The sequence below is a fragment of the Equus przewalskii genome, chromosome 17 (genome assembly GCF_037783145.1).
Source record: "Equus przewalskii isolate Varuska chromosome 17, EquPr2, whole genome shotgun sequence".
In the NCBI taxonomy this organism is placed as follows: Eukaryota; Metazoa; Chordata; class Mammalia; order Perissodactyla; family Equidae; genus Equus; species Equus przewalskii.
In genome coordinates, this window is record NC_091847.1 from 10,869,303 (window position 1) to 10,895,551 (window position 26,249).

The window sequence follows — 26,249 nt, forward strand, 5'->3', positions numbered from 1 at the left end:
ACCAGCGTTCACGTATTAGTAAATGCTGTGGTATATACACTGTACAATGATTTTTATATATCAATGATTTTAATATATTTATTGGGTATGTTTTTATCTTTTCTTTAATTTTATTATTTTAAATTTTATTTATTTTTAACTAATTATTTACTTAACATGTTTTGTGGTCTTCCATGTCAGCACAAATACTTCAATCTTTTTAATGGATGCACATTTGCTTTGAGTGGAAGTCCCATACTTTACTGAACTATTCTCCTATGGATATGTATTTATGTTTTTCCATTACTATTTCCTATTACAAATGATGCTGCAAGAGAAACCGTTGCATATAGTAAAGCTTAAGTTTTGATACATGCTGCCATCTGCCTTAAAAAAAGACTTTTTCACTTTACATCCTTACCAAGTGTCTGAGAATCCACTCTTCCCCAAACCTTTACCAGATATAGGTATTATGAATCTTTACATTTTTGCTAATTTAGTATGCAAAGAATGTTATCTCATTGTAATTTTATCTGGCTTATCTCTGATTTAGCAGGGCAACTGAACATCTTGTCCTATGTTTGTCATTCATACTTTGCTCTATTGGGTTATCTGACTTTTAATTATTATTTGTAGAAGTTCTTTTACATAATCTATTACATATGTTGTTAAGTATTTTCCTCCAGTTGGTGGCTTGTATTTTTACTTTCAGTAGAGTGTCTCTCACTGTACATTCCAAATGTTATGCAGTGGAATCTGTCAGCACTTCTTTTATAAGTGCTTGGACTATTCCTGCCTGGGATGATTATACCAAGTAAATATTATAAACTATTATTACAGATTTTTATATAACAGTTGTATACTATTGTGTTATATTTAAATTTACACTGGAATTTATTTTTGTATATGGTATCAATTAGGAATCTAAAAAGTACTTTTTTCCAGCTTCGACCAATTGTTCACCTTTTCTTATTTGAAATGCCACTATTATAATAATCTATTCTTGAACGGTTTCATCTACCCCATTTGTTTATGTCTATTTAACCCCACACTATTTAAGTACTATAGCATATTATATTTTTATATCTCTTAGGACAAGTTGTTTATCTAAATATTATATATCTGGCTATTTTTAATCCATATTCTCTTCCAGATGAACTTGAAGATCATATTGTCAATTCTATCAAAAAAGCTCGGTTCAGGTTCTAACTAGCAACTGCATTGAATTCACCAATAAAATTAGTAGTATTGAGATCTTTACAGCACTGAGTCTTCCTCATCATGAAAATGTTACTTCTCCATTTATTCATGTCTTCTATTCTATCTTCCTGTAACGTTTTATAGTTTTTTTCATATAGGTTTTGACACCTCTAGTGTCAAAAGTTTAATGGATTTAGGTTTCTAAAGAAAACTTAATTTGCTATTTTGTTAGATTACTCCCCTAACTGACATACAAAAAGTTATCGATGCGTTTGTTGAACTTTAAGTCTTACTAGTCGTAAAAAGTGTTCCAAATGATTCACTTGGACTCTCAAGATAATTATATTGTTAAGAAAAAAATGAGTTCTCTCTACTTCCCCCCAAACATGCAAACTGCTTTATTTCAGGAGGGAACTGTACCTACTGCCCTCTCTTCAACTAGAGAAAGAGGAAAAGAGAAGGCTCAGTAACCTAGCTGCCTCAAATAGTTCCTCACTTAATCATTTTGATAACAGTACTGAATTACCCTGAAACATTCCCATCTCCAGAAAATTCCTCTCCTACGCTCTTTTTTCAGTAGGGTTTCTTCTGTTTGATTCTTCCACTCTGCCTTGTCAGCACTGAATCTTCTATGAAATCCCTCAAATTTCTTGCCTGCTCATGGCACTCATTTTTATTTTGTGTGTCTGTGTGTGCACGCACGTGCAATACTTGACACTGGAAAGCAACCGAAAGCAGGCAGAAATAAGAGTTAAGTCTACTCTTGAAAAACAGAAAAACTGCAAGATTTATTCATTTGCAGTTTTTTGCCTGAGGGCAATCTCAAACCCTACACAAGGCAGGGGACAGCCTTACTGACTTGAGGTGTCCTTGGAGAGAGTTCAAGTAGGAGTGGCAGGACACCCAGAAACTTGAAGAGGAAATCCTGAAAGGGAAGAAGCAGCAGACAGGATTAGCTCTAAAATACATATATAAAGGCCACCTCAACTCCAGCTGACAATTAAACTTTTGCATGCAGAGGAAGACCCCAAAGCCCCAGAAAAAAGCAGCTGTTGGAAACTTAAAGAAATGAATGGAAATAACTATTCGCCCAAAGGGAAACAGAATATGGACTGTGGGCCCAGCCAGACTGACTAGACTCATTTGCAATATAGAGACTAAGTTGTGACAAATATATACAGGTCGTAACCACCACCATCACAATCAAGATCTCTCTATCATCCTAAAATGTTCCCTGTGCCCCTTTGCATTCAGTCCTCAAGCCCTCAGGTAACCACTGATCTGCTTTCAGTCTCTGTATAGCAGTTTTGATTGTTCTACAATTTAATATAAATGGAATAATGATTTATATCATACAGCATTTCACTGTTTAAAAATACGATTATTTTTCATGAATTCGCTTACTGCTGGATGTTAAAGTTAATTCAAGTTTGAGCTATTATGAATAGACCTACTGTGATCATTTGTGTACAAGGTTTCACATAACATATTCTCATTTCTCTTGGATAAATACCTAAAAGTGGGGTTGCTGGGTATATAGTAAATCTATGTTTAATTTTGCAAGAAACTGTCAAACTACTTTCCAAAGTGGTTGTATCCTTTTAAAGTCCTACCAGCAATTCTGAATAGTTGCTCCCTATCCTTGCCAACGCGGTACTGTGAGACTCTTTAATCTTAACTTCCTAGTGACACCTCATTGTGCTTTTTTTTTTTTTATTAAAGATTTTTATTTTTCCTTTTTCTCCCCAAAGCCCCCCAGTACATAGTTGTATATTCTTCGTTGTGGGTCCTTCTAGTTGTGGCATGTGGGACGCTGCCTCAGCGTGGTTTGATGAGCAGTGCCATGTCCGCGCCCAGGATTCGAACCAACGAAACACTGGGCCGCCTGCAGCGGAGCGTGCGAACTTAACCACTCGGCCACGGGGCCAGCCCCCCTCATTGTGCTTTTATTCTACATTTCCCCCAAGCACCTTAAGTGCTTAGTAGATGTCTTTATCAGAGTGAGAATGTTCCTTTCTTTTCCAAGTTTGTTGAGACTTTTCATTATGAATGGGTGTTGAATTTTATTCTACGTAAATTATGCCTCAATTACACAATTTTTTTTTAAAACCCTACAGCTAACAGCATACTTAATAGTGAACACCCAATACTTTCCTCCTAAGACAGGGAACAAGGCTAGGTAGTTTACTCCTATCACTTCTATTCATTATTATCCTGGTAGTCTTAGTATGTAATAATGAATGAAAAAATAATGCAAAAAATCCAAAAGAATAAAGATTGGAAAGGAAGAAGTGAAACAGTCCCTAGTCACATATGACATGATTTACACAAAAAATTCTAAGGAATCACTGAAAAACCACTAGAAGTAATAAGTGACTTTAGCAACGTCTTAGGATACAAGGTTAATATAAAATTAATTGTGTACCCTGGGGTTTATCTCAGGAATACAAAGTTAGCTTAAAATTTGAAAATAACTGTAATTTACCATATGTTTACATAATAATCTATGTAGAAAATCATATGGAATTTACAAAAACTGACTAGAATTACTAAGTGAGTTTAGGAGGACTGCATAATACAAAGTCAATATACAAAATAAACTGTATTTCTATATGCTAGCAATAAACAATTGGTAACTAAAAAATAAAACCAACAATACTATTTGCTCTGCATGGTTCTTCTGTCTATGAAGTTGCCAAAGACAGAATGTGAGATAATAACCCTGACTTCTCTCTTTCTCTCGTGAACCTACTCTACCTTAATCAAATCAACAAGTCCTGTTGACTTTATCACCTAAATAGCTCAAGCACTTACCCACTTTTCTTCATCCCTCATAGTCAATCATCATCTTTCCTAGTAGCTTCATTATTGCAACAATCTCTCAACTGTCTCTAGTTTGCAACTCTATGTGCCACTCACTACTACCCGGTAACCAAAGCGGTATGTTTAAAACAGAAGTCTGTTATTTGTGTAAATAAACCCTTAGGTGAGTATAATCTTACCATAGACTAAAAGGCACTTCATGATCTGACATACTTTACTCAAACCTCACCTTTGACCCATCTTCTCCTCTTGCACTATATTCTCTTAATAGTAAAAAAATTTTTCAGTTCCTCAAATGCAACATTCATCTCTCTTCACTCTGGAACTTTCCACATGATGCTGCTTCTCTCTGAAACATTTCTCTGCACCCCAGATCCCTGTCATTCCCTTCCCAAATGGAACAGGGTTAAAAGAGACCAAAAGCAAAAATCTAACATTTTGCAGGTTACCAAAGAGGTTTATACAATAGGTAATAAGAGCCTGAATTAATGTATTGCAGTAGAAACAGATGAAAGGAATACGAGAGAAATACTGACATATGTGAAATAATAGCAAGCATTTTAGCAATCATATTGTACTAAAATATGGCTTGTTGAAATAAGTCATCCTCTATGTAGCTTTTCATATATTTCCTCAAACCTGATGAAGTAATTCAAGAACTCTGAGTTAAGTAAAAGGAATCTTCAAAGGATAAACCAAGCTATTCTCTATGAATTATTCTTGCTTCAGTAGTCTTAATTAACAGCCTACTGGATTAGAACAGTGATTTTCAAAATGTGGTTCCTTTGACTAGCAGCATAAGCATTCCAGGGAACTAGTTTGAAATGCAAATTCTTGAGCTCCACACCAGATTTTCTGAATCAGAAACTCTAGGCATAGGGCCCAAAATCCGTATTTTTAAGAAGCCTTCAGGTAATTCTGATATAACTTCAAGTCTGAAAGCTAAAAGACTAGGGAATATGAAAACAGTACTAAACCAGTAAAATATCATAACCACAACACAAAGTATCAAAAGGACGAAACTGCAGGAAAAATAAGTCAACAGTAATAGAGAAATCGACTCTTATTCACTTTAGGGGAAAAATAAAATAAAAAAGTAAATGCACGTGAATAATATAATCTCCAGGCTCTGATGAACATCATGCTGATAAAGGCCACAAAGGAACAGCCAACTTTAAGTGCTTATAAAATTAAAGAAATTATGCATAATAAATTATAACCATGTCATTACTCATTACTTCGCTTGCTCAAACAATGACTAAATACTACTATTATACAAGACATTATGCTAACAGCTAAAGCTGTAATAAACAGTTTTTAAATGAAAGCAGGAGAAAATTCAACAAGTCAAAGCTTTTCTTTAAGAAATTTTGTTTGTTGCAATGGCACTCATTACCAAGGAAAATTCTAAAGAAAAGGATAGTCAACTAAGATTCTAATATTTGTTACGTATAAGACCACAATAAAACGCTGGGTGCTTTTTTAGTGTATCGGTTATAAGTCCAATTAAATTAATTTCAATGTCTATGTACCTAAGACAATGTTAGTTCTGATCCTCTAACTCATACATATAACATACATATGCAACATATATGAGCACATATACATATATACATATATATAACATAGACAAGCTTTAAGATGAAAAACTCTGAACTAAGGACTGATAAGGATTAATCCTTTTAGAATAGTGTCAAATTCCTTTTCATCCCTGCTGGTAATTTCATTGTATGGTACCTCCTCTCCTCAGTATGTTCATTTTTATGAGTCATGTGCATCTACGTCATCATCTCTTGGGAAGCAACAGTTTTCGGTAGGAAGAGTATATAGGCTTTGGAATCAGGTACAAGTTCAAATCTTTTCTCAGCTACTTAATTATCTCTGTCATTAAATAAGTTTTGTAAATAAGTTTTGTAAGCCTCAGTTTTTCATCTTTAAAAGAACTTTAATGATACTTTCATAAGATTATTCTGAGAATTTGGTTTACTAACAAGTCCTCAATTGACGTTGCATAAATGTTACTCCCTTACTCCTTTCTCCTTTTAAGAATGGCATCCCTTTCCCTCAGTCCATTAATTATCCTCAAAGTCTTGATATATTTCATATTGGCAACCAGAAATGGGAAAATACTTACAAAATCTGTGCTCTAAAGGTCCTTCTTTGGACATATTTTTGGTATTTCACAGACTCTTCTGAACATTTAAACACAGAAATTGTTGTGTTGTGGAAAAGAGTTGCATGGGGAGTTAGGAGATCCAAGTCTTGTTTCACTGATGCCAGCAAGTAGCTCGGGCTTTATCTCCTTGGACTGGGAGATAATTTCTCATGAAAAATAAGGTTATTAGACAAGATAATCTCTAAGGCTTCTTTTGGGTCTTTAAAATTCTAATTTTTTAGGAAGAATTATTTTGGATCATTACCAATTGGACACTTGGACCTGGGAATATATCTTATTTGGGAAGGAATGCTCAAGATAGAAAAGTAAGACCAGGTAGGAGATAGCAGAAAGATCAACCCAGCTCAAAATAGCTCTGCTTCCCCACATTCATCCTGCTGTTATTGTTTTAGAATAGAAATGTCTTCTTGCATACAAATTTATGCGACAGAATTTTTATCTCTTGTAATTTATGTAATCTCAATATTAGTCTTTCTGGAATACTTTCTCAGGAATAATGGTTTTTCATACTTACGGCAGTGACCATGGTGCTAAGTAGCTGGTCTCTTTCTCCTTTGTTGTCTTGTCACTTCTCCAATCAATCTAAAGACAGCCTTATAGCTAGAGGGTCTGCTGTGAGTGTCAGCAAGATAATCTAAGGATTATCTATTTTTTATTTCAATGTTGCACATAGTGAAGTGTGGTGGACACCTTTCAGGTATTTCCCTGGCTAACAATTTATCTTTCTGGGAAAGGCTACATTACTGACATTTCTACTCACTTCCATTCTCACGTCTGTTTATTTACCAAGAAATAACTACTCCACTAGGCCCCTGGAGAAGCTCACGTCATCTGGTGAAGGCATCAAAGTATGAGGAAAGTTTGTTTTTATTTTAGTTCAGCACAAAAGTATTTATTTCCACTGACACTAGCTGGGCCTTGCTTTGTTTTAGCCACAACATCCTCCTAGTTTTTCATACAAAATCAGTAATGAAGAAAAAGCAATATCGAACATTTTGTATTTACTTCTCACTAATCATTCATTCAGAGACCTAGGATCCTGAATATGAGAGAGAGCACACACACAAGAAATACAGCGAGAAACTCTACTTTTCTCACAAGAGTTATTTGTATTTTCTATAGCCATTCTATTAATATGGCCTTACAAACTGATTTCTAAAACACTGATCCAGAATCATTTCTTCAACCTTCCAATTTTTCTAAACTATACAAAACACTTCCTTCAAAATAGTCATTCTCTTATACTAATCAAAAGCATACTGTATTGTTTTGTAAAAGACTCTCACTGTATAACCACATAAATTTACAAAGAATTAAACATTGCTGTTATTCATCACATGCTATCTTCTATTTCTATGATCTTATCTTTCCAATAAAAAGAATCATGACTGCAACCACTGAAAAATTAGTACCAATCTAAGGAACTTAATGCCCAAGAATTGTAGAGCTCTGAAATTTAATCTCTATCTCAATTTTTTGGAAAATTTACACAACAAATTAAGAATTTTGGTTAGAAACAGCTCACCATGAATGCCATGAAAAACTAATTTTATCTTAATGCAGGCTAATTTACATAAGACTTAAGATACAACAATATTTTTAAATATTTTACTTCAACATTTTAGTATTAAGTTAATATTTGAACCTTTATGCCCAATTTTCTCTCTTTACGTCAAGAAGCATAGATTTGCTTCTCAGTTGTTTAAGACACATAAAGAAAGAAATCAGTGCTAGATTTACAGATTGACTTATAATTACGAAAACCTTAAGGGAATAAACTGACAGATGAAAACATCAAGAAAATGAGGAACAAAGGCAAAAGAATTACTTCTAATAAAATTAATTTAAAAACTCACTAAATCAGTGAACACTATAAATCAGAAAAGACTTTGTATTCTGAAAAGAGAGAAAAACTAAAATGAAAATGAAAGACAACAGCTTAAACTTACTGGGTTATCTGTGGAATCATCAGCCAACTGTAAACCAAAATAGTCACGCTCAGTCAAATCCAGATGCTTGAAGACTATATCCAAAAGAACTTGCCCCTGATCATGTTTCTGGAAGAAAAATAAAAGGAAATCAACACTGACAGGCTATAGACTTTCATATTTTTAATCTCTTGGACTTTTCTCCTCTTCCACTAAATTGGCAACTGTTTCCCCACCAACAACGTGGTTGGGAATAGAGACTTCACATGTGACACAGTACTTAAAAAACAGTGTGACTTTAGGCAAACTGGTTCAAAGAGTACAAAATAAATATGAAGATAGAAGGAAAACTTTTGATTAAAAATGCCTTCTGCTTTCAGGCTATCACCACAGTATTTCTGTAATTTTATATTGTTGCTACCTTAACTCATGTATATATCCATATCATTTGTCTTATTGCTTTTATTCTACCATTTAAGTTATGACTAGAAAGTGATGTATTTGACTAAATACAATTTAAAATTTGTGTGTGTAAAATAAATAGTGCCACAAAAAGGGAAACAAAAAAGGTGAAAATTACCTGCAACAAACTGATAAAGAATTAATACTTTAATTATAAAAGTGTTCACAGAACTTTAGAAAAATATCTCACTTTAACCTCACACCAATTCTATCATTTAGGCATTACTTATTATCCTATTGCTTTAGTAAGAATAACTGTAACTTCCGTAAGTTGCATATCTGCAAAGTTGTGGTACAAAGGGCATGACTAGATAATTCCCTAAAAAATAAATGTAACTAACACATAAATACATAAAGAAATGATCAACATGTTCAGTAACAGAAGAAATCAAAGTGGAACACTATAATGACATGCCATGAGCAAACAATAATCCAAAAAGTAAAATCCAACAAGTAGGACAAAAATTACTTATTGCTGCTAACATTGCAGATAGATATAATCTGTTGGGAAAGCAATTTGGAAATATTACACAAGAGCAATAACAATACTGACTACTTCTGGCATCCTAACCTGAGCGAAAAATAAAATCCAATATTGGGGGAAATAGCTATACATACCAATATGTTCACTGCAGTATTAAGACAAATATTAGAAAAACATGTTAGTAAACAGTGGTATATTTTACAATTAAGTTTTCCTTTCATTAGCTACAGTAGTTTGGTAAGCTTCCAGGTATAAGTTAGAATCAAAACTCAGAGCTGAAACAATAAGGACACATATTTTCTCATATGATGAAAAGTACAGGGGTATAACAGACTTCAGAACTGGCTAATTCAGCAAATGAGAGATGTAACCAAGTACGAGGTTTCTTTCCATCTCTCTTATTCACATTCCTGGTGTTGGCTGCATTTGTAGGCTGTTAGCAAGATGGTAACAGAAATTTTAAGATTCATACCCATACCATGACAATGTTCAAAAGAACAACCTTCCTTGTAAGGTTATCTTACAAAGAGCTTCCCATCACGTCTTATTGGCCAGACTGGGTGAAATGGCTATTTGCAAAACTCATTAATGGCGAGAAGCACGTGCTTCAAACAGTGCTTCACAACAGAGGTCCCCATTCCAATAACCCGTGAACAGTTTTTATACTGATGCAACTCACCTCCCTCACCCCTCTCCCATTCTCATTAAACTGCTCCAGGATAGAGGTCAAGCATTAGTTTTTTAAAAAAGCTACTAAGATGAGTCTAAGGTACTCTTCTATGGACAAGACGAAGTAGATGCATTTCTCCCTATACCTCCAGCTAAGTGAAACTAAAAAAAAAGACAAGCAAACATTAAAAATAAGAAAACTCTGAAAGGTGAAAAGAAGGTGGCAGCCTGGCTCCATTTCTTTTTATTGAGGTAAAATTCTTATAATATAAAATTAACCATTTTAGAGTGTGCAATTCAGTGGCATTTAGGACATTCACAATATTGTCCAACCATCACTTTTATCTAGTTCCAAAACATTTTCATCACCCCAAAAGAATACCATATCAATTAAAAATATTCCTTTTTCCCCTTTCCCTCAGGCCCTGGCAACCACTAATCTGCTTTCTGTCTCTGTGGATCTACCTATTCTGGATATTTCATATGTATGGAATGGAACAATATGCGACCTTTTGTATTTGGCTTCTTTCACTCGCTATGTTTTCAGAGTTCTTCTATGTTGTACAATGTAGCCACACTTAATTTCCCTTTTATGGTTAAATAATCCATTATATGGATATATCACAATTTGTTCATCAGTTGATGAACATTTGGAATGTTTCCACCTTTTGGGTACTGCAAATAATGCTGCCATGAACTCTGGTGTACAAGTATCTGCCTTCAATTCTTTGGGCATATATACAGAAGTGGAATTGATGGATCATATGGAAATTCTGTTTAACTTTTTGAGGAACCATCAAACTCCTTTCCACAGTGGCTGTATCATTTTACATTCCCACCAGCAACACACGAGGGTTCCAATTTTCCATATCCTAGCCAACATCTGTTATTTTCTATTCTTTTGATTAAAGCCATCCCAGTGGATATCAAGTGGTACTTCATTGTGGTTTTGATTTGTATTTCCAAAATAACTAATGACATCGGGCATTTTTTCATGTGCTTCCTAGTCATTTGTCTATCATTGGAGAAATGTCTAATCAAGTCCTTTGCCCATTTTTTAAAGTTGGGTTGATAATCCTTTTTGTTGTTGAGTTCTAAGAGTTCTATTTATATTCTGGATGCTAGACCCCTGTTGGATATATAATTTGCAAATATTTTCTCCCATTTTGTAGGCTATCTTTTCATTCTTGATCATATATTTGGATATACAAAACTTGTTAATTTTTGTAAAGCCCAATTTACTCATTCTTTTCTTTTGCTGTTTGTGCTTTTGGTGTCATATCTAAGAATTCACTGCCAAATCTAAGGTCATGAAGAATTACCCATGTATTTTCTTCTAAAAATTATATAGTTTAAGCTCTTACATGCAGTTCTTTAGCAAACTTTTTGAGTTTATTTTTGTATACAGTAGGTATATACCTAGTAGGGATGCAATTTCATTCTTTTGCGTGTGGATGTCCAACTGTCCAAGCACCATATGTTGAAGAAGCTATTCTTTCCCCACTGAAGGCTCTTGGTAAAATCTGTTGACCATAAATGTATGGGTTTATTTACAGACTCTCAATCATGGGTTTTCTTTTCACCTCCCATATACGATAGACTTGGTGCTAGAGAATCCTACAACACAGAAATGCCAATAGGCGCTGATGTAAAGAGGCCAAGAGAAGCCTGCTTTCTCTAGCCAAATGATTAGGAAAAGGGTATTTAGCAAGAGAGAAATCTGATAATGCTGACCCTACTCCTGCCAAACCCAATGGAAAAAACTGAGCCTGTCCCTAGCAGTGCCATGGAAATCAAGTAGGGAACCTAGAGCTCCAGTGCCTCCTGATACTAGCTGGCAGCAAGTGGGAAGTCTTGTCTTTTACTCTCTGCCAACTAACAGCAAGCTGCAATACACAGTATCTCTCTCCTGAGGTATCAGTAGACGTTGAGTGCACAGTCTGAATTTCCACCTCAGCCTGGTGGTAACAGGCAGGGCTTGGAAGCCCCCATTGGGATGCTGACAGTAGAAGCTGAGAGTGAAGCCTTGACTTCCACTACCACCACCACCCAGCTGTAGCAAGTGGGATCTGCCAACCAGAGAGAGGGAGGAAGATTTGGGAGAGGAGGTAGATTAGACAAGAGATAACCCTTGAAAGGAAATCTTTGATACCCATAAGAACCACATGTGAAAGTGACCAAAATTACAAGAGCAAAAGGTTTAAAAACTCAACTACAGTGTGGAATACAGGCATGGTTTTCAGTCAGGTCTCTGGATAACACATGAAGTAGACCAGAATAGTAATGCAAAAGGTTCTGGAAACCAAATTATCACTAGAATCACAACCTATAAAAGCAGGTCAGGACCAAATATGCTATCAGGGTGACTCCCTGTTACAAAAAAGATTGAATATGAATATGATCTAAAGTCTAATAATATATTGCCCAAAATGTCCAGGATACTCTCTAAACTCACTCATCATACAGAGAGCCAGGAAAATCTCAACTTGAATGAGAAAAATAATGAACAGGTGCCAACATGGCCATGACTCAGATGTTGGAATTACCTGACAAGAATTTTGAAGCAGCCATCATAAAAATGTTTCAACCACTATGAATGCTAAGAAGAAAACTGAAAAAAGTAGAATTTCTCTAATAAAACAGAAGACATAAAAGAGCCAAATGAAAAATATGTAACTGAAAAGATACAGTAATAGGGCCAGCCCCAGTGGCCTAGTGGTTAAGTTCAGTGTGTTCTGCTTTGGTGGCCCAAGTTCAGTTCCTGGGTGCAGACCTAAACCATGCATCTGTCAGTGGTCATGCTGTGGGAGCGGCTCATGTACATAAAGAAAAGAGTAAGACTGGCAACAGATGCTACCTCAGGGTGAATCTTCCTCAGCAAAACCAAAACAAAATACAAAAAAAAAAACCCACAACAGTAATAGAAATAAAATAAAAACTGACCAGATATGCTCAATAAAAATGAGACAGAAAACAATCAAGGAATTTCAAGACAGAGCTATATAAATTACCCAATCTAAACAGCACATAGAAAACAGACTGAAGAAAATGACCTAACCCTCAGAGACCTGTGGGACAATGGGAAAAAAAAAAAAAAATACATATATATATACACATACATATATAGATATATAAAACAATCATGTTACACTAGAATCTCTAAAAAAAGAGAAAGAGTTTCAAGATGATAAAATATTTGAGGAAATATTAGCTGAAATTTTCACAAAAGCACAGATTTAAGAATCCAAGTGAACCGCAATCAAAATGAATCCAAACAAATCCACCCTGAGACACGTCATTATCAAATTACTGAAAACAAAAGAAAAAAGAAAGAACCTTGAAGAAGAATCTTGAAAAATCTAGAAAAAGAATTAGATGCTTACCTAAAGGGAATATGAATTCAAATTAAAACAGATTTCTCATCTGCAACCATAAGGCCAGAGGAAGTGGCACCACAATTCCCAGGTGCTGAAAGAAAAGAAGTGTCAACCCAGAATTCTCTACTAAGAGAAAATATTCTATAGGAATGAAGGGTAAATAATAACATTCTCAGAAAAAAGAAAACTTAAGGGAATTTATCACCAATAGACTATGACTAAAAAGAATGCCTTAAAAAATTTCTCCACCCAGAAAGGAAATAATAATACAAGGAAACTTGGAAAAACAGAAAAGAACAACAAAGGAATGGGAGAAATTGGGGAAAATATAAAAGCCTATGCTTGTCTTTAGCATTAAATTACGTCTGATGGTTAAAGCAGAAATTTTAACATTATCTGATATGCTGGCCAACGTATGTAAAGAAAAAATTTTAAGACAGTTATAAAGAGGGGAAGGTAAAAGTTTCTATACTTCACTCGAGGTGGTAAAATGTTGTTACCAATATACTATGATAATTTATGTATGTAAAATGTACTAACAAGACCAACTACCCAAAAAACTCAACAATACATCCACTAACAGGATCGAACTGACATTTACAGGACACTCTACTCAACAACAGAATACCCATTCTTTTCAACATTCACAAGACAGACCATATCTTGGGTCATAAAAAAAAAAAACTTACCAAAATGAAAACATAGAAGTAAAAATGAAAAACAGTAACATAAAGAAAAATTTAGAAATGAAACACCAAGAAATTAAAGAACACATTTATAAGTAACCCACAAGATAAAGAGGAGTCAGGGAAATAAAAAATACAATAAAATAAAATTTTTAAAAAATGCAACATATCAAAATTTGGCTGTGGGATACAGCCAAAGCAGAGATGAAAGGAAAATTTACAGAGTTAAATGTTTACATTAGAAAAAAAACGAAAGGTCTCAAAACAATAGTCTAAACTCCTTAAAAAAAAACTAGAAAAAGCAAATAAACAGAAGAAAACAAGTAACACACGTAAGAGCAAAAATCTATGGAAATCTGGTTCTTTGAAAAGATCAATAAAATTTAAAAACTTCTAGCAAGAGTAATAAAGAAAAAAGAGAGAGGAGACACAAATTACCAATTACATTAAAACTGAGAATATCAGTACACACTCCAAATATCTTTACAAGGTAAGTAGTCATACATATAAATCTGACAACTTGGATGAAATGCACTAACTCTTCAAACGATCAAAAACCTACTAAAATTCACCTAATACGAAATAGATACTTTGAATAGCTGTATAATTATTTTTGCAAATGAAATAATACTTAAAAAAAATCTCCCCCCAAAAGAAATTTCCTAGCTTGATGATTTCACTGGAGAATTCCAAGAAACACTTAAATGAGAATTAAGAATAATTCTACTCATCCTATCTCCAGAAAATCAGCTCACTCTATGAAGCCAGTATAACCCTGATATCAAAGCCAGACAAAGACAGTACAAAAAAAGAAAGCTATAGACAAATATTCCTTATGAACATAGGTGCAAAATTCCTCAACAAAATATTAGCAGATGGAATTGAGCAATATCTCAAAAGGATTATACACAATGACGAAGTAGGATTTTCCAGAGATGCAAGGCTGGTTCAATGCTCAAAAATCAATCAGGTAATCATGCTAAGAAAGAAGCTCCATGAACCTGCTCCCCAGCAAAACAACTACTGCTGGTGAAAATAATTAAAAAACAAACAAAAACAAAAAAGCCAAGAATTTAAAGTCTCATGGAATTGTCCTAAGAGCATACAACAAATCAAATAGCATTTTTTCAAGAAATTCTACTAAATTTCAGTAAGAACAAGGAAAGTCTGTGGCACTTAAGCCATGACCCACTTCCTTTCTCCTCTTCCCAGGCCAACACTATGCAAGCTCCACTCCAGGTAAGTATGGCAAAAATGGAAATTCCTTATCCTCAGATCTTAGCCAAAGGATACAGTATCTCTGCAGAAGGGGCTGGCCACCAGCATTTCTCATGCATCACAACTCCTTGCTACCAATTTTAAATCACAGGATAGGTGACTAGGAAGTTGGGGGCCTCCACCCAGGCCTTACTCATAGGGCAGACACAGTACCTCAATCATAGGAAGTAAAAAATACTGAAGCCACATAGTAGATGAGATTGCCCAGGGTCAGAATGAAGAGTAAGAAAATAGCTCATGGAGAAGCTTAACATGTACGAAAATCCCCAGTAGGTAGAACAGTGACTGCCAAAGAAGGCAATGGGTAAATATTTGGTTAGTTGAGTAAGTGAATGAGTAAATGATAAAGTGGCCTAAATTTTAAAGTTTATGTTACTTGTAGTCCCTTTGCAGGCATTCCTAGTCCTTCAGTTTTTCTTGCTTCACAAGATACTTAGAGAGCAAGGCATTTGGAAATAGTTTTCTCTAAAGATGACGAGACCATCCCTAACAGAATTTACTTAGGTTTATCACTAGAATTTTAAGTCAATTACAACTGCCAGGCAAAAGTGAGATTTTTGCTGGCAGGACAAGCACAAGGACAGATGTGTTAGACAAGTTTGTAGAAAACACTAAGCAGCAGCTCTAGAGACCTATGGCAGGAAGAATACTTCGGAGCGTAGTACGGTAAAACGGAAACAGCAAATAGGCCAAGTCCCTACTTGGCTAGTTAGTATGTAGCCTTGAGTGGATTCTGTTTCCATCTAGGCCAGTTTCACCAACTCTAACCTATGGGATAGGCTAAACCAGAGTTAAAAACTATCCTATGCAGTGCCTAGGGCTTAGTGAGCAGACTTAGCTTTAGGGGCTGATGCACTCGGGGCAGAAAATTGCAAGATGGCCAAATTTGGGCTTCCTGCTTCAACCACAGCAACTATAACTGATCCATTATACTCACCCCCACGCACACATATATAAACGTGTGTCTGTGTGTGAGTGTACATCTTCACTGGGAAAAAAGGGATTCCATATTTTAAATGTCTGAAAACAACTAGATTAGATGATCTCTGAGGTTCCTCCTGGCTCTAAGATTCCTTATTTCCTAAGACGCCCTTCTGAAGATGGAAAGAAGGAAAATTTTCACACAAGAAAAAAAGACAATTATGTAGTAGGTTAGGTAAGTCATAAAGACCGAAAGGCTTTGGACTTTGATTACCTTCCTGGATGATGAATACCCCATAGGAATAGATTCTCATTAGGGTTTAGAGAAAGGAGAGATTCTTAAGAAACAACATAAACTTCAAGAGATAACAAACACAGTGATTTTGATAAACAAGGTTACTTACTGATGGACAATGTAAGAGTTAGTAGTGGCTTAAGAAAGTGGCAATAGGTTTTTTCTTCCTGCATGAAACTAATTCATAAAACAGGAAGAGGGGAAACCAAATAATATGGTACTCCAGATATAAAGTATGGTTTCTACAGATGAAAAACTGACAACTTTTTCTATATGCAAGTCAGTGGAAAAGTTTTAACATAAAGTGAAAGAGCACCCAAAAATAAGAGTTATGGCTTACAAAGTTAATAATAACAGCCAATATTTACTGAATACTTCCTACGCCAGACACTGTTGTAAGTGTACATGTATGGCCTCATTTAATTACCATAACAACCCTATATGATAGGTGCTATTAAGACTCTTTAAAGATGAGGAAACTGAGGCACAGAGAAGAAACACTGGTTTCTAAAAATCACACAGGTAGTAACTGGCAGGGTTTACATTCTACCCCAGGTTATCTAGCTCAAGAGTCCATGCTTATAGCCAGTATACAATACTTTGCTTCAAAGAATTATTTTGCTATTAACAATGACTTCTATTTCCAGCAGCACAGGAGATGATAAACTCTAGAAAAATCCTTCAAAATGCAATTAAATTACTAGGTTAAAATACTTCCAAAAAATTTGTTTTAATCAGCTACTAAGCTACTATGAAAAAAGGTAGAAACAAAGATCTGAAGCAAAGCGAAATCAAGAAGCCTAGCTACTCAGAAATGCTCAAGGCAGTTTCTAGCCCTTAAGTTTTCTAGCTTCTACTGTGACCACAGGATACATTTAGGAATCAGAAGTGATCCCAGGTCTGTTCAGGTTCGAAATACAAGAGACCCACAACCTTTAAATTGGCTATACTCACAGAGTAAAAGTAAAGAAGGAAAAAATCATGCTGTGCAGAATGGCAAAGAAAAGCAAAGAAATTAAAAAAGAAAAAAACAAAACTTGCCTATCTGGCCAGAATAAATGTTATGATGTGCTCTGAGAACCCCAAGTCAAAAAATGAAAGTGGTCCTGGGATGATGGTGCCCTCAGGTGATTGGCAAAAAAAATAAAAATCTTCTCTGGAGGAAATCAATTTTCACTCACAACTCAGAGATGGGCAAACAGGCTATAAAAAATAGGACCCAACTGTATGCTATCTCCAAGAAACTCCAAATATAAACATACAGGTAAGTTGAAAGTAAATCATGAAAAAGATAAATCATAAAAAAAGAAATCATGAAAAAGATAAATCAAAAGAAAGGAGGAATGCCCATATTAATATCAGATAAAACAGACTTGAAAGGAAAAAAAATTTTCAAGAGACAAAAAGGACATTACAGAATGACAAAAAGGCCAATCCACCAACAAGACATAGCAATCCTAAATGTGTATGCACAAGATAATCTTGAAAAAGAAGAACAAATGTTGGAAAACTCACACTGCCCAATTTCAAAACTTACTGTGAAACTACAGATATTAATACAACGTGATACTCACCATAAGGATAGACACTGAAATAGAAAATAATTGAATTGAATTGAAGAGTCTAGAAATAAACTTACATTTACTGTAGATTGGTTTGTGACAGGGTGTCAAGACAATTCAAATGGGAATGAATTGTCTTTTCAAAAAATGAGGTTGAGACAATTAGATATATACACGCAAAAGAATGAAACTAGACCCCTAACTCACAACATTAAAAAAAAAAGAACTCCAAATGGACCACAACTTAAAATTAACAACTAGAACTATAAAAGTCTTAGAGGAGAGAGCCGGTGTCAAGATGGCGGCATAAGAGGACTCTGAACTCACCTCCTCCCACAGACACAACAACTTTACAACTACTCTTGGAACAAATATCCCTGAGAGAGAACCAGTAACTGGATAAAAATAACCTCCACAACAAAGGACAGTGTTGAGTGAAGTGGAAGAGACAGAAATTCCTTTCTGGAGAGAAAGAAGCCACCCTCTAGCTGTGGCGCTTCACAGCTGGCAGGGAGCAATCTTAATGTTTCATACGTTAAGCCTTTCGTGGAGGAGTGGAAGCTGAGCAGGAGAGCTTTACCACAGTAAACAGCTTTTGGACTCAGCACAACCAAGACAAGTGTCATAATACCTGGCTCTGTTGGCTATTAACAACAACAGGAATACAAGAAAAACTACTGAATGTAAGGGAAAGAAAAGCCTGCTCTTATACAGCCCACACACAAAACCACCCATTTCAGAAAGCAACCAAAAACCACCAGAAAGAAAAGCACACAGTCCACATTATAATTAAACATCAGGAATTAAAGATAAAGAGAGAATCCTAAAAGCTGCAAGAGCAAGGCAACAAGTTACACACAAAGGAAACCCCATAAGGCTATTAGCCAACTGCTCAGCAGAAACCTTACAGGCTAGAAGTGTGGCATGATATATTTGAAGCGCCAAAAGGAAAAAACCTACAGCCAAGAACACTCTATCTGGCAAGGTTATCATTCAAAATGGAAGGAGAGATAAAGAGTTTTCCAGATAAGCAAAAACTAAAGGAGTTTATCACCAAGAAACCAGCCTTACAAGACATGCTAAAGGGACTTGTTTAAGTGGAAAAGACAAGACCACAAATAGGAATAAGAAAATTATCAAAAAACAAACAATAAAATCACTGGTAAAGGTAAATATACAGTAAAGGTAGCAGATCAACCACCTATGAAGATAATATGAAGGGCAAAAGACAAAAGGACTAAAATTATCTATTTCCATGGTAAGATGGTAACACACACACAAAAGGTTAGATATGATCTCAAATACATAAAACATGGGAGGAGGGGAGTATAAAAGAGTAGAGCTTTTAGGAAGAGGTCAAACTTAAGAGACCATCAACTTGATATAGAATGCTATATACTAAAGTTATTATATCTGAACCTCGTGGTAATCATAAACTGGAAACCTATAATAAATACACAAAAAATTAACAAAAAGGAACTCACACATAATACTAAAGAAAGCCATTAAACCACAAGGGAAGAGAGAACAAGAGAAGAGGAAAGAAACAGAGAACTACTAAAACATGCAGAAAAAAAGTATCAAAATGACAATAAGTACATACTTATCAATAGCTACTTTAAATGTCAACAGACAAAATGCTCCAATTATAAGGAACAGGGTGGCCTATTGGATAGAAAAAACAAGACCCATATATATCCTGCATACAAGAGACACACTTTAGACCTAAACACACTCAGAAAGTGAAAGTGAAGGGATGGAAAAAGATACTCCATAAAAATGTCAAAGAAAAGAAAGCTGGGGTAGCAATACTCATATCAGAGAAAATAGACTTTAAAACAAAAACCAACAAGAGAGAAAGAAGGTCACTATATAATGATAAAGGGAACAATCCAACAAGAGTATATAACACTTGTAAATATCTACACACCCAACATAGGAGCACCTAAATATATAAAACAATTACTAACAGACATAGGAGAAATAGACAGCCACACAAGCAGAGGACCAATGGAGAGATCATCCAGACAGAAGATCTATAAGGAAACACTGGCTTTAAATGATATATTAGGCCAGATGGATATAAACACACATACAGAACACTCCATCCAAAAACCACAGAATACACATTCTTTTTGAATGCATGTGGAAAATTCTCAGGATAGATCACATATTAGGCCACAAAACAAGTCTCAATAAATTTAAGAAAATGGAAATGATACCAAGCATCCTTTCTGAACACAGAAGTATGAAACTAGAAATCAACTACAGGAAGAAAATCAGAAAAGGTACAAATATGTAAAGGTTAAACAAAATGCTACTGAATGATTGGGACAATCAAGATATCAAAGGGAAAATCAAAAAATACCTAGAGACAAATGAAAATGAAAATCTGACAGTCCAAAATTTATGGGATACAGCAAAAGTGGTTCTAAGAACAAAGTTTATAGCAATACAGGCCTATCTCAACAAACAAGAAAAATCTCAAGTAAACAATCTAACAGAGCACCTCTAAAGGGACTGGAAAAGGAAGAAAAGAGCCCAAAATCAGTAGAAGGAAGGAAATAATAAAAAGCAGAGCAGAAATAAATGAAATAGAGACAAAAGTACAAGAGAAAAAAATCAATGAAACCAAGAGCTGGTTCTTTGCAAAGATAAGCAAAATTGACAAACCTTTAGCCAGACTTACGAAAAAAAGAAGGGAGAAGGCTCAAATAAATAAAATCGCAAATGAAAGAGGAGAAATTACAATGGACACCTCAGAAATACAAAAGATTATAACAGAATACAAAGAAAAGCTATATGCCAACAAACTGGATAATCTAGAAGAAATGGATAAATTCTTAGAATCATATAATCTTCCAAAACTGAATCAAGAAGAAACAGACAATTTGAATAGACCAATCACCAGTAAGAGAACTAACAATCAAAAACCTCCCAAAAAATAAAAGTCCAGGACCAGATGGCTTCCCTGGGGAATACTACCAATCATTCAAACACTTAAACATCTATCTTTCTCAAACTCTCCCAAAAAATGGAAGAGGAGAGGAAGCTTCCTAACTCATTCTATGAAGCCAATATTATCCTGATATCAAAACCAGACAAGGACAACATAAGAAAACAAAATTGCAGGCCAATATCACTGATGAACATTGACGCAAAAATCCTCAACAAAATACTAGCAAATCAAATACAACAATACATTAAAAAGATCATAGACCATGATCATGTGGGATTTATTCTAGAGATGCAGGGATGGTTCAACATCTCCAAATCAATCAATGTGATACACCACATTAACAAAAAAATTAATAAAAATCACATAATCATCTCAAGAGAAGCAGAGAAAGTATTTGTCAAGATACAGCATAAAAACTCTGAATAAAATAGGTATAGAAAGAAAGTACTTCAACATAATAAAGGCTAGGTATGACAAACACACAGCTAATATCGTTCTCAATGGAGATAAACTGAAAGTTATCCCTCTAAGAACAGGGACCAGACAAGGAGGTCCACTTGCTCCACTCTTATTTAACAAAGATATGAAGTCCTAGCCAGAGTAATCAGGCAAGAAAAAGAAATAGAAGGGATCCAAACTGGAAAGGAAGAAGTAAAACTGTCACTATTTGCAGATGACATGATTTGATATATACAAAACCCTAAAGAATCCACCAGAAACTTTTAGAAGTAATAAGTGAATATGGTAAAGTTGAAGGATACAAAATCAACATACAAAAATCAGTTGCGTTTCTATACACTAACAATGAAGTAGCAGCAAGAGAAATTAAGAATACAATCCCATTTACAGTTGCAACAAAAAAAGAATACAACACCTAGGAATAAATTTAACCAAAGAGGTAAAAGATCTGTACACTGAAAACTATAAAACTTGAAAGAAATTGAAGAGACAAAGAAATGGAAAGATAGTCTGTGCTCTTGGATTGGAGGAATTAACATAGTTAACATGTCCAAACTTTCTAAGGCAATCTAGGGATTTAATACAATCCTTGTTAGACTTCCAATGACATTTTTCAGCGAAATAGAACAAAGAATCCTAAAACGTATATGGAACAACAAAAGACCCCTAACAGTCAAAGCAATCCTGGGAAAAAAAGTAAAAAGCTGGAGGTATCACACTCTCTGATTTCAGAATACATTACAAAGCTAGAAAGTAATCAAAACAACAGGGTACTGGCACAAAAACAGACACACAGATCAATGGAACAGAACTGAGAGCCCAGAAATAAACCCACACATCTATGGACAGTTAATTTTCAACAGGGAAGCCAAGAACATACAAGGGAGAAAGAAAAGCCTCTTCAATAAATGGTATTGGGAAAAATGGACAGCCACATGCAAAAGAATGAAAGTAGATGATTATCTTTCACCATATACAGAAATTAACTCAAAATGTATTAAAGACTTAAACATAAGACCTGAAACCATGAAACTTCTAGAAGGAAACATAACTGCTATACCACACTGTTTATTGACAAGAAGAACCAAAAACAGATGTGAAAGCCCTGAGGAAATACAGCAACAATATGAAAAATCAGTACAACTTGACAGATATTAATGCAAAGCTACAACTAAGAGCCCTATTCCAGTAAAATTATCCAATGCAGTATTAACTTGGATACAGTTTCTGCAGAAACATATCCTAAATATTATTCAAAACTATTAAAAACAAAAGCATATTCATGGGGTATCTAGGTTAAGAAAATTGAAAGATGGAGAAACATATTGACAAGCAGGAGAATTTCTAATATGAGAAGATTAGTCAAGTGTCACTTTTCAGAAACAAGTATGTGAGCAGGAAAGTTCCCATACAACTACCAAAGAAAAACATGCTTTGTTGTAAACACAGCTAAAAAAGATACATATTCAACTCCTTGTGCAGACCAATATAAAATAAGCACACCAGAAACTACTTTTCCCACTGATTCCAACTAAAAACTCCAGACAAAAATACAAAAAGCAGTTATACTTAAGAAATCCAAAAAGTGAATTATAGCTGGCAGTATTCAGAGGAAAAATCACAATGTGAAGTATGGTGAGTTTTCTATATATTTTTTTTCCTTTTCTTTTCCCTACCTTTCTTTTCTTTTTGTTTTTTTGAGGAAGACTAGCCCTGAGCTAACTACTGCCAATCCTCCTCTTTTTGCTGAGGAAGATTGGCCCTGAGCTAACATCCATGCCCATCTTCCTCTATTTTATATGTGGGATGCCTCTCACAGCATGGCTTTTGTCAAGCGTTGCCATGTCTGCACCCAGGATCTGAACCGGCAAACCCCAGGCCGCCAAGAAGCAGAATGTGTGAACTTAACTGCTGCACCACCAGGCATGCCCCTTCCTTACCTTTCTTACCCTCTGCCCTTTGACCAAAGATGGATTGAATTAGGGAACTGCACAGTGGGCAAAGGAAGGAAAAGAAACAAGGGAAACCCAATTTTCTGCTAAGAGAACGAGGAAAGGAGCCCTGTGAACTGCAGAGTGTGTGGGGGGAATACCGCTTTTGTTTTCTCTCCACCAGCCTTGCCCCAGGGATAGCCCCAGTCATGGAATGGCACGGCCATGGTGATGATACAGTGGAAATTAACAGCCCAAGACAACACTCATCTTTCTGCACAGAAGAATCAGAAAAAAAGAGTCCTAGGTTTTTAAAGAACAGGGAGTAATCTCTAGGTGATTTTTTTTTCACTTTTCCCTCACCACTGCACTCTAAAGTAGGTCCAATCCTGCAGGTCTGCACACCACAGAAGGCTCAAACTCTGAGAAAACCTCAGCCTCATGGCCAGAGTAACCATGAAAAGTCGCCAATGGGAGCCACAAAGTGTGGAGAAAAGCCTGGAGAGTATAAATCAACACAAGTCCTGGGCTTATGCCAAAGCTGTGCATATGCTGAATACACCCAAAGAAGCACCGCAATGACTCTGAGAGCTGAACTACAATATGAGCCTCAAACTAACCCTTCAATGCTTCATGCAAGGTCAGAGCCAAAAAGCACAGCAAAGGCTTTGAAAATTGAACTGATGTTGGAACCACTGCCCAGAAGACGTGAGACAGAATTTGAGCACAAGGTTAATTTCCTGCTAAAATAACAATAACAACAACAACAAAATCAACACTACATAATGGATTTTAATATGACACAGACAACATAAAATTTCAAAATGTCCAGGATGCAAAAAAATACTTGATATATTAAGAACCAGGAAAATCTGAACAATTTTCAAGGGAAAAGAGTCAACTGAAGAACACCTTCAGACGACTCAGACGTTGGAATTATCAGGCAAAGACTTCAACAGTTATTATAACCATCCTTCATGAGTAAGGAAGGTGAACACTCTTAAAATGAAGGACTACATAGTAATTCTTAGCAAAAACCAGAAACTGTAAAAAGAATAAAATGGAAATTTTAGAACTGAAAAATACAGTGTCTCAAAAAACTCACTGAATGGGCTAAACAACAAAATGAAGATAACTAGTGAGTCAGTCAGTTGGAAGGTGAATAAAATATCTAATCTCAAATAAAGTTTATAAAAACTAAACACAGATTCAGGGACCTATGGGACAAAATAAAAAATTCACATTATTGGAGTTCCTGAAGGAGAGGAGACATTGGCACAGAAAAAATATTTGAAGAAATAATGACTGAAAAAAATTTGGTGAAAGAAATGGATTTAAAGATGTGAAAATTTCAGTTAAATAAAACCATGCCCAAACCCATCAAAATCAAAGAACTGAAAAAATTAAAATAAATTTTAAAGAATTGTAAAGGAAGCCAAAAAACCCAACACATCTCATATAGGGAAACAATTATTTGAATGAATGCAGAGTTTGAATCAGAAACTATGGAAGTCACAAAACAGCTGAACTACATAGTTAAAGTACTGAAAGAAAAAAGCTATCAACCTAGAATTCTACACTCATTGAAAATATCCTGCAAGTATGAAGGCAACTCATAACACTTTTACATAAGGGAAAATCAGAGAATTTATTGGGGGAAGACTTGTTCTGAAAGAAATGCTAAAGAAATTCTTCACTGAATGGAAATGAAGCCAGAGGGCAATCCAGAATTTCAAGCAAAAAGAATAGTAAATATCTAGGTAAAAATAACAGACTATTTTCTCCTGCTAATTTACTTTGAATAGCCATTACTGCTGAGAGCAAAACTTACAACATGTCGGGAGAGTTTTTATTCTATGTAAAAATACATATGACAATCATAATCACAAAGGGGAGAGGGAACAGGGACCTAGGGAGGGAAGTGTCCAGGTTTATTTGAAGCAGTAAAATATTAACTCTAAGTAGACTGCACAAAGCAGGCATATATATTTTGATTCCTAGAACAACCATGAAAAAGCAACAAGCAAAAGAGGCCAAGAGATACATTGAAATGCAATGCTAAAAACATTCAAATATCCAAAGAAAGGAAGAAAGGAGGAAGAAGGAAACAAAAAACAGAGAGGACAAACAAAAAAATTTAAAAATGGAAGGATTAAAGTAAATGAATTGAACAATTTCATAAAATTTAAACTAAAACACCTTGACTATCAAATTGCATTTTTTTTAAGGAAGATTAGCCCTGAGCTAACATCTGCCACCAATCCTCCTCTTTTTGCTGAGGAAGATTGGCCCTGAGCTAACATGTGTGCCCATCTTCCTCTATTTTATATGTGGGATGCCTACCACAGCATGGCTTGATAAGCGGTGTGCAGGTCCATGCCAGGGATTGGAACCAGTGAACCCCAGGCCGCCAAAACGGAGTGTGTGAACTTAACCAATATGCCACCAGGTCAACCCTAAGTCCAAGTGTATTTTTTTAAAAAGACCCAACTATATACACTGTCTACCAGAAACCCACTTAAATATAAAAATGTACACAGATTAATATAAAAAATAATGAAGAGATACAGCATGCAAACACTACTCAAATGGAAGAAGGAATGTACTGTCAGACAAAATAGATGTCAGAAAAAGAAAAATTACCAGAGATAAAGAAGGATATTACATAACGATAAAAGAGTCACATCGCCAAAAAGAAATAACAGTCATAAATGGATAACACAACAGAAGTAGGACAATTACACAAGGTGGAACTAATATAACTAAAAAGAGAAATACACAAATGCTCAATTATACAATTATAGTTGAAGATGTCAGTACTCTTTCTTGAATAAATGATAGAGCAAAGGAGAAAATGAGTAAGGATGTAAAAACACTATGAATCAACTTAATCTAATTTACACATTTACAGACCTCTCCACACACAAAGAGTAGAATATACATTCTTTTCAAGTGCACGTTACACTCAACAAGATACGCCATAAACCTTACCAAATCTAGAATAAACTATAAATTAAAGCTTATCAAATTTAAAAGAACTGAAATCATACATGGTATGTT

The 26,249-nt window shown here is 35.1% G+C and overlaps 1 protein-coding gene across 5 annotated transcripts in view; it reads right to left on the bottom strand.

Annotated features, from left to right (window-relative positions):
* PTPN4 (protein tyrosine phosphatase non-receptor type 4) overlaps window positions 1-26,249 on the bottom strand; it is a 220,212-nt gene that overhangs the window by 121,358 nt on the left and 72,605 nt on the right. For all 5 annotated transcript variants that reach the window (XM_070581110.1, XM_070581109.1, XM_070581112.1 and 2 more), the window contains exon 3: window positions 8,128-8,235. In XM_070581110.1, the coding sequence (XP_070437211.1) occupies window positions 8,128-8,235 (108 nt within the window). The remainder of the gene's footprint in view (window positions 1-8,127; window positions 8,236-26,249) is intronic.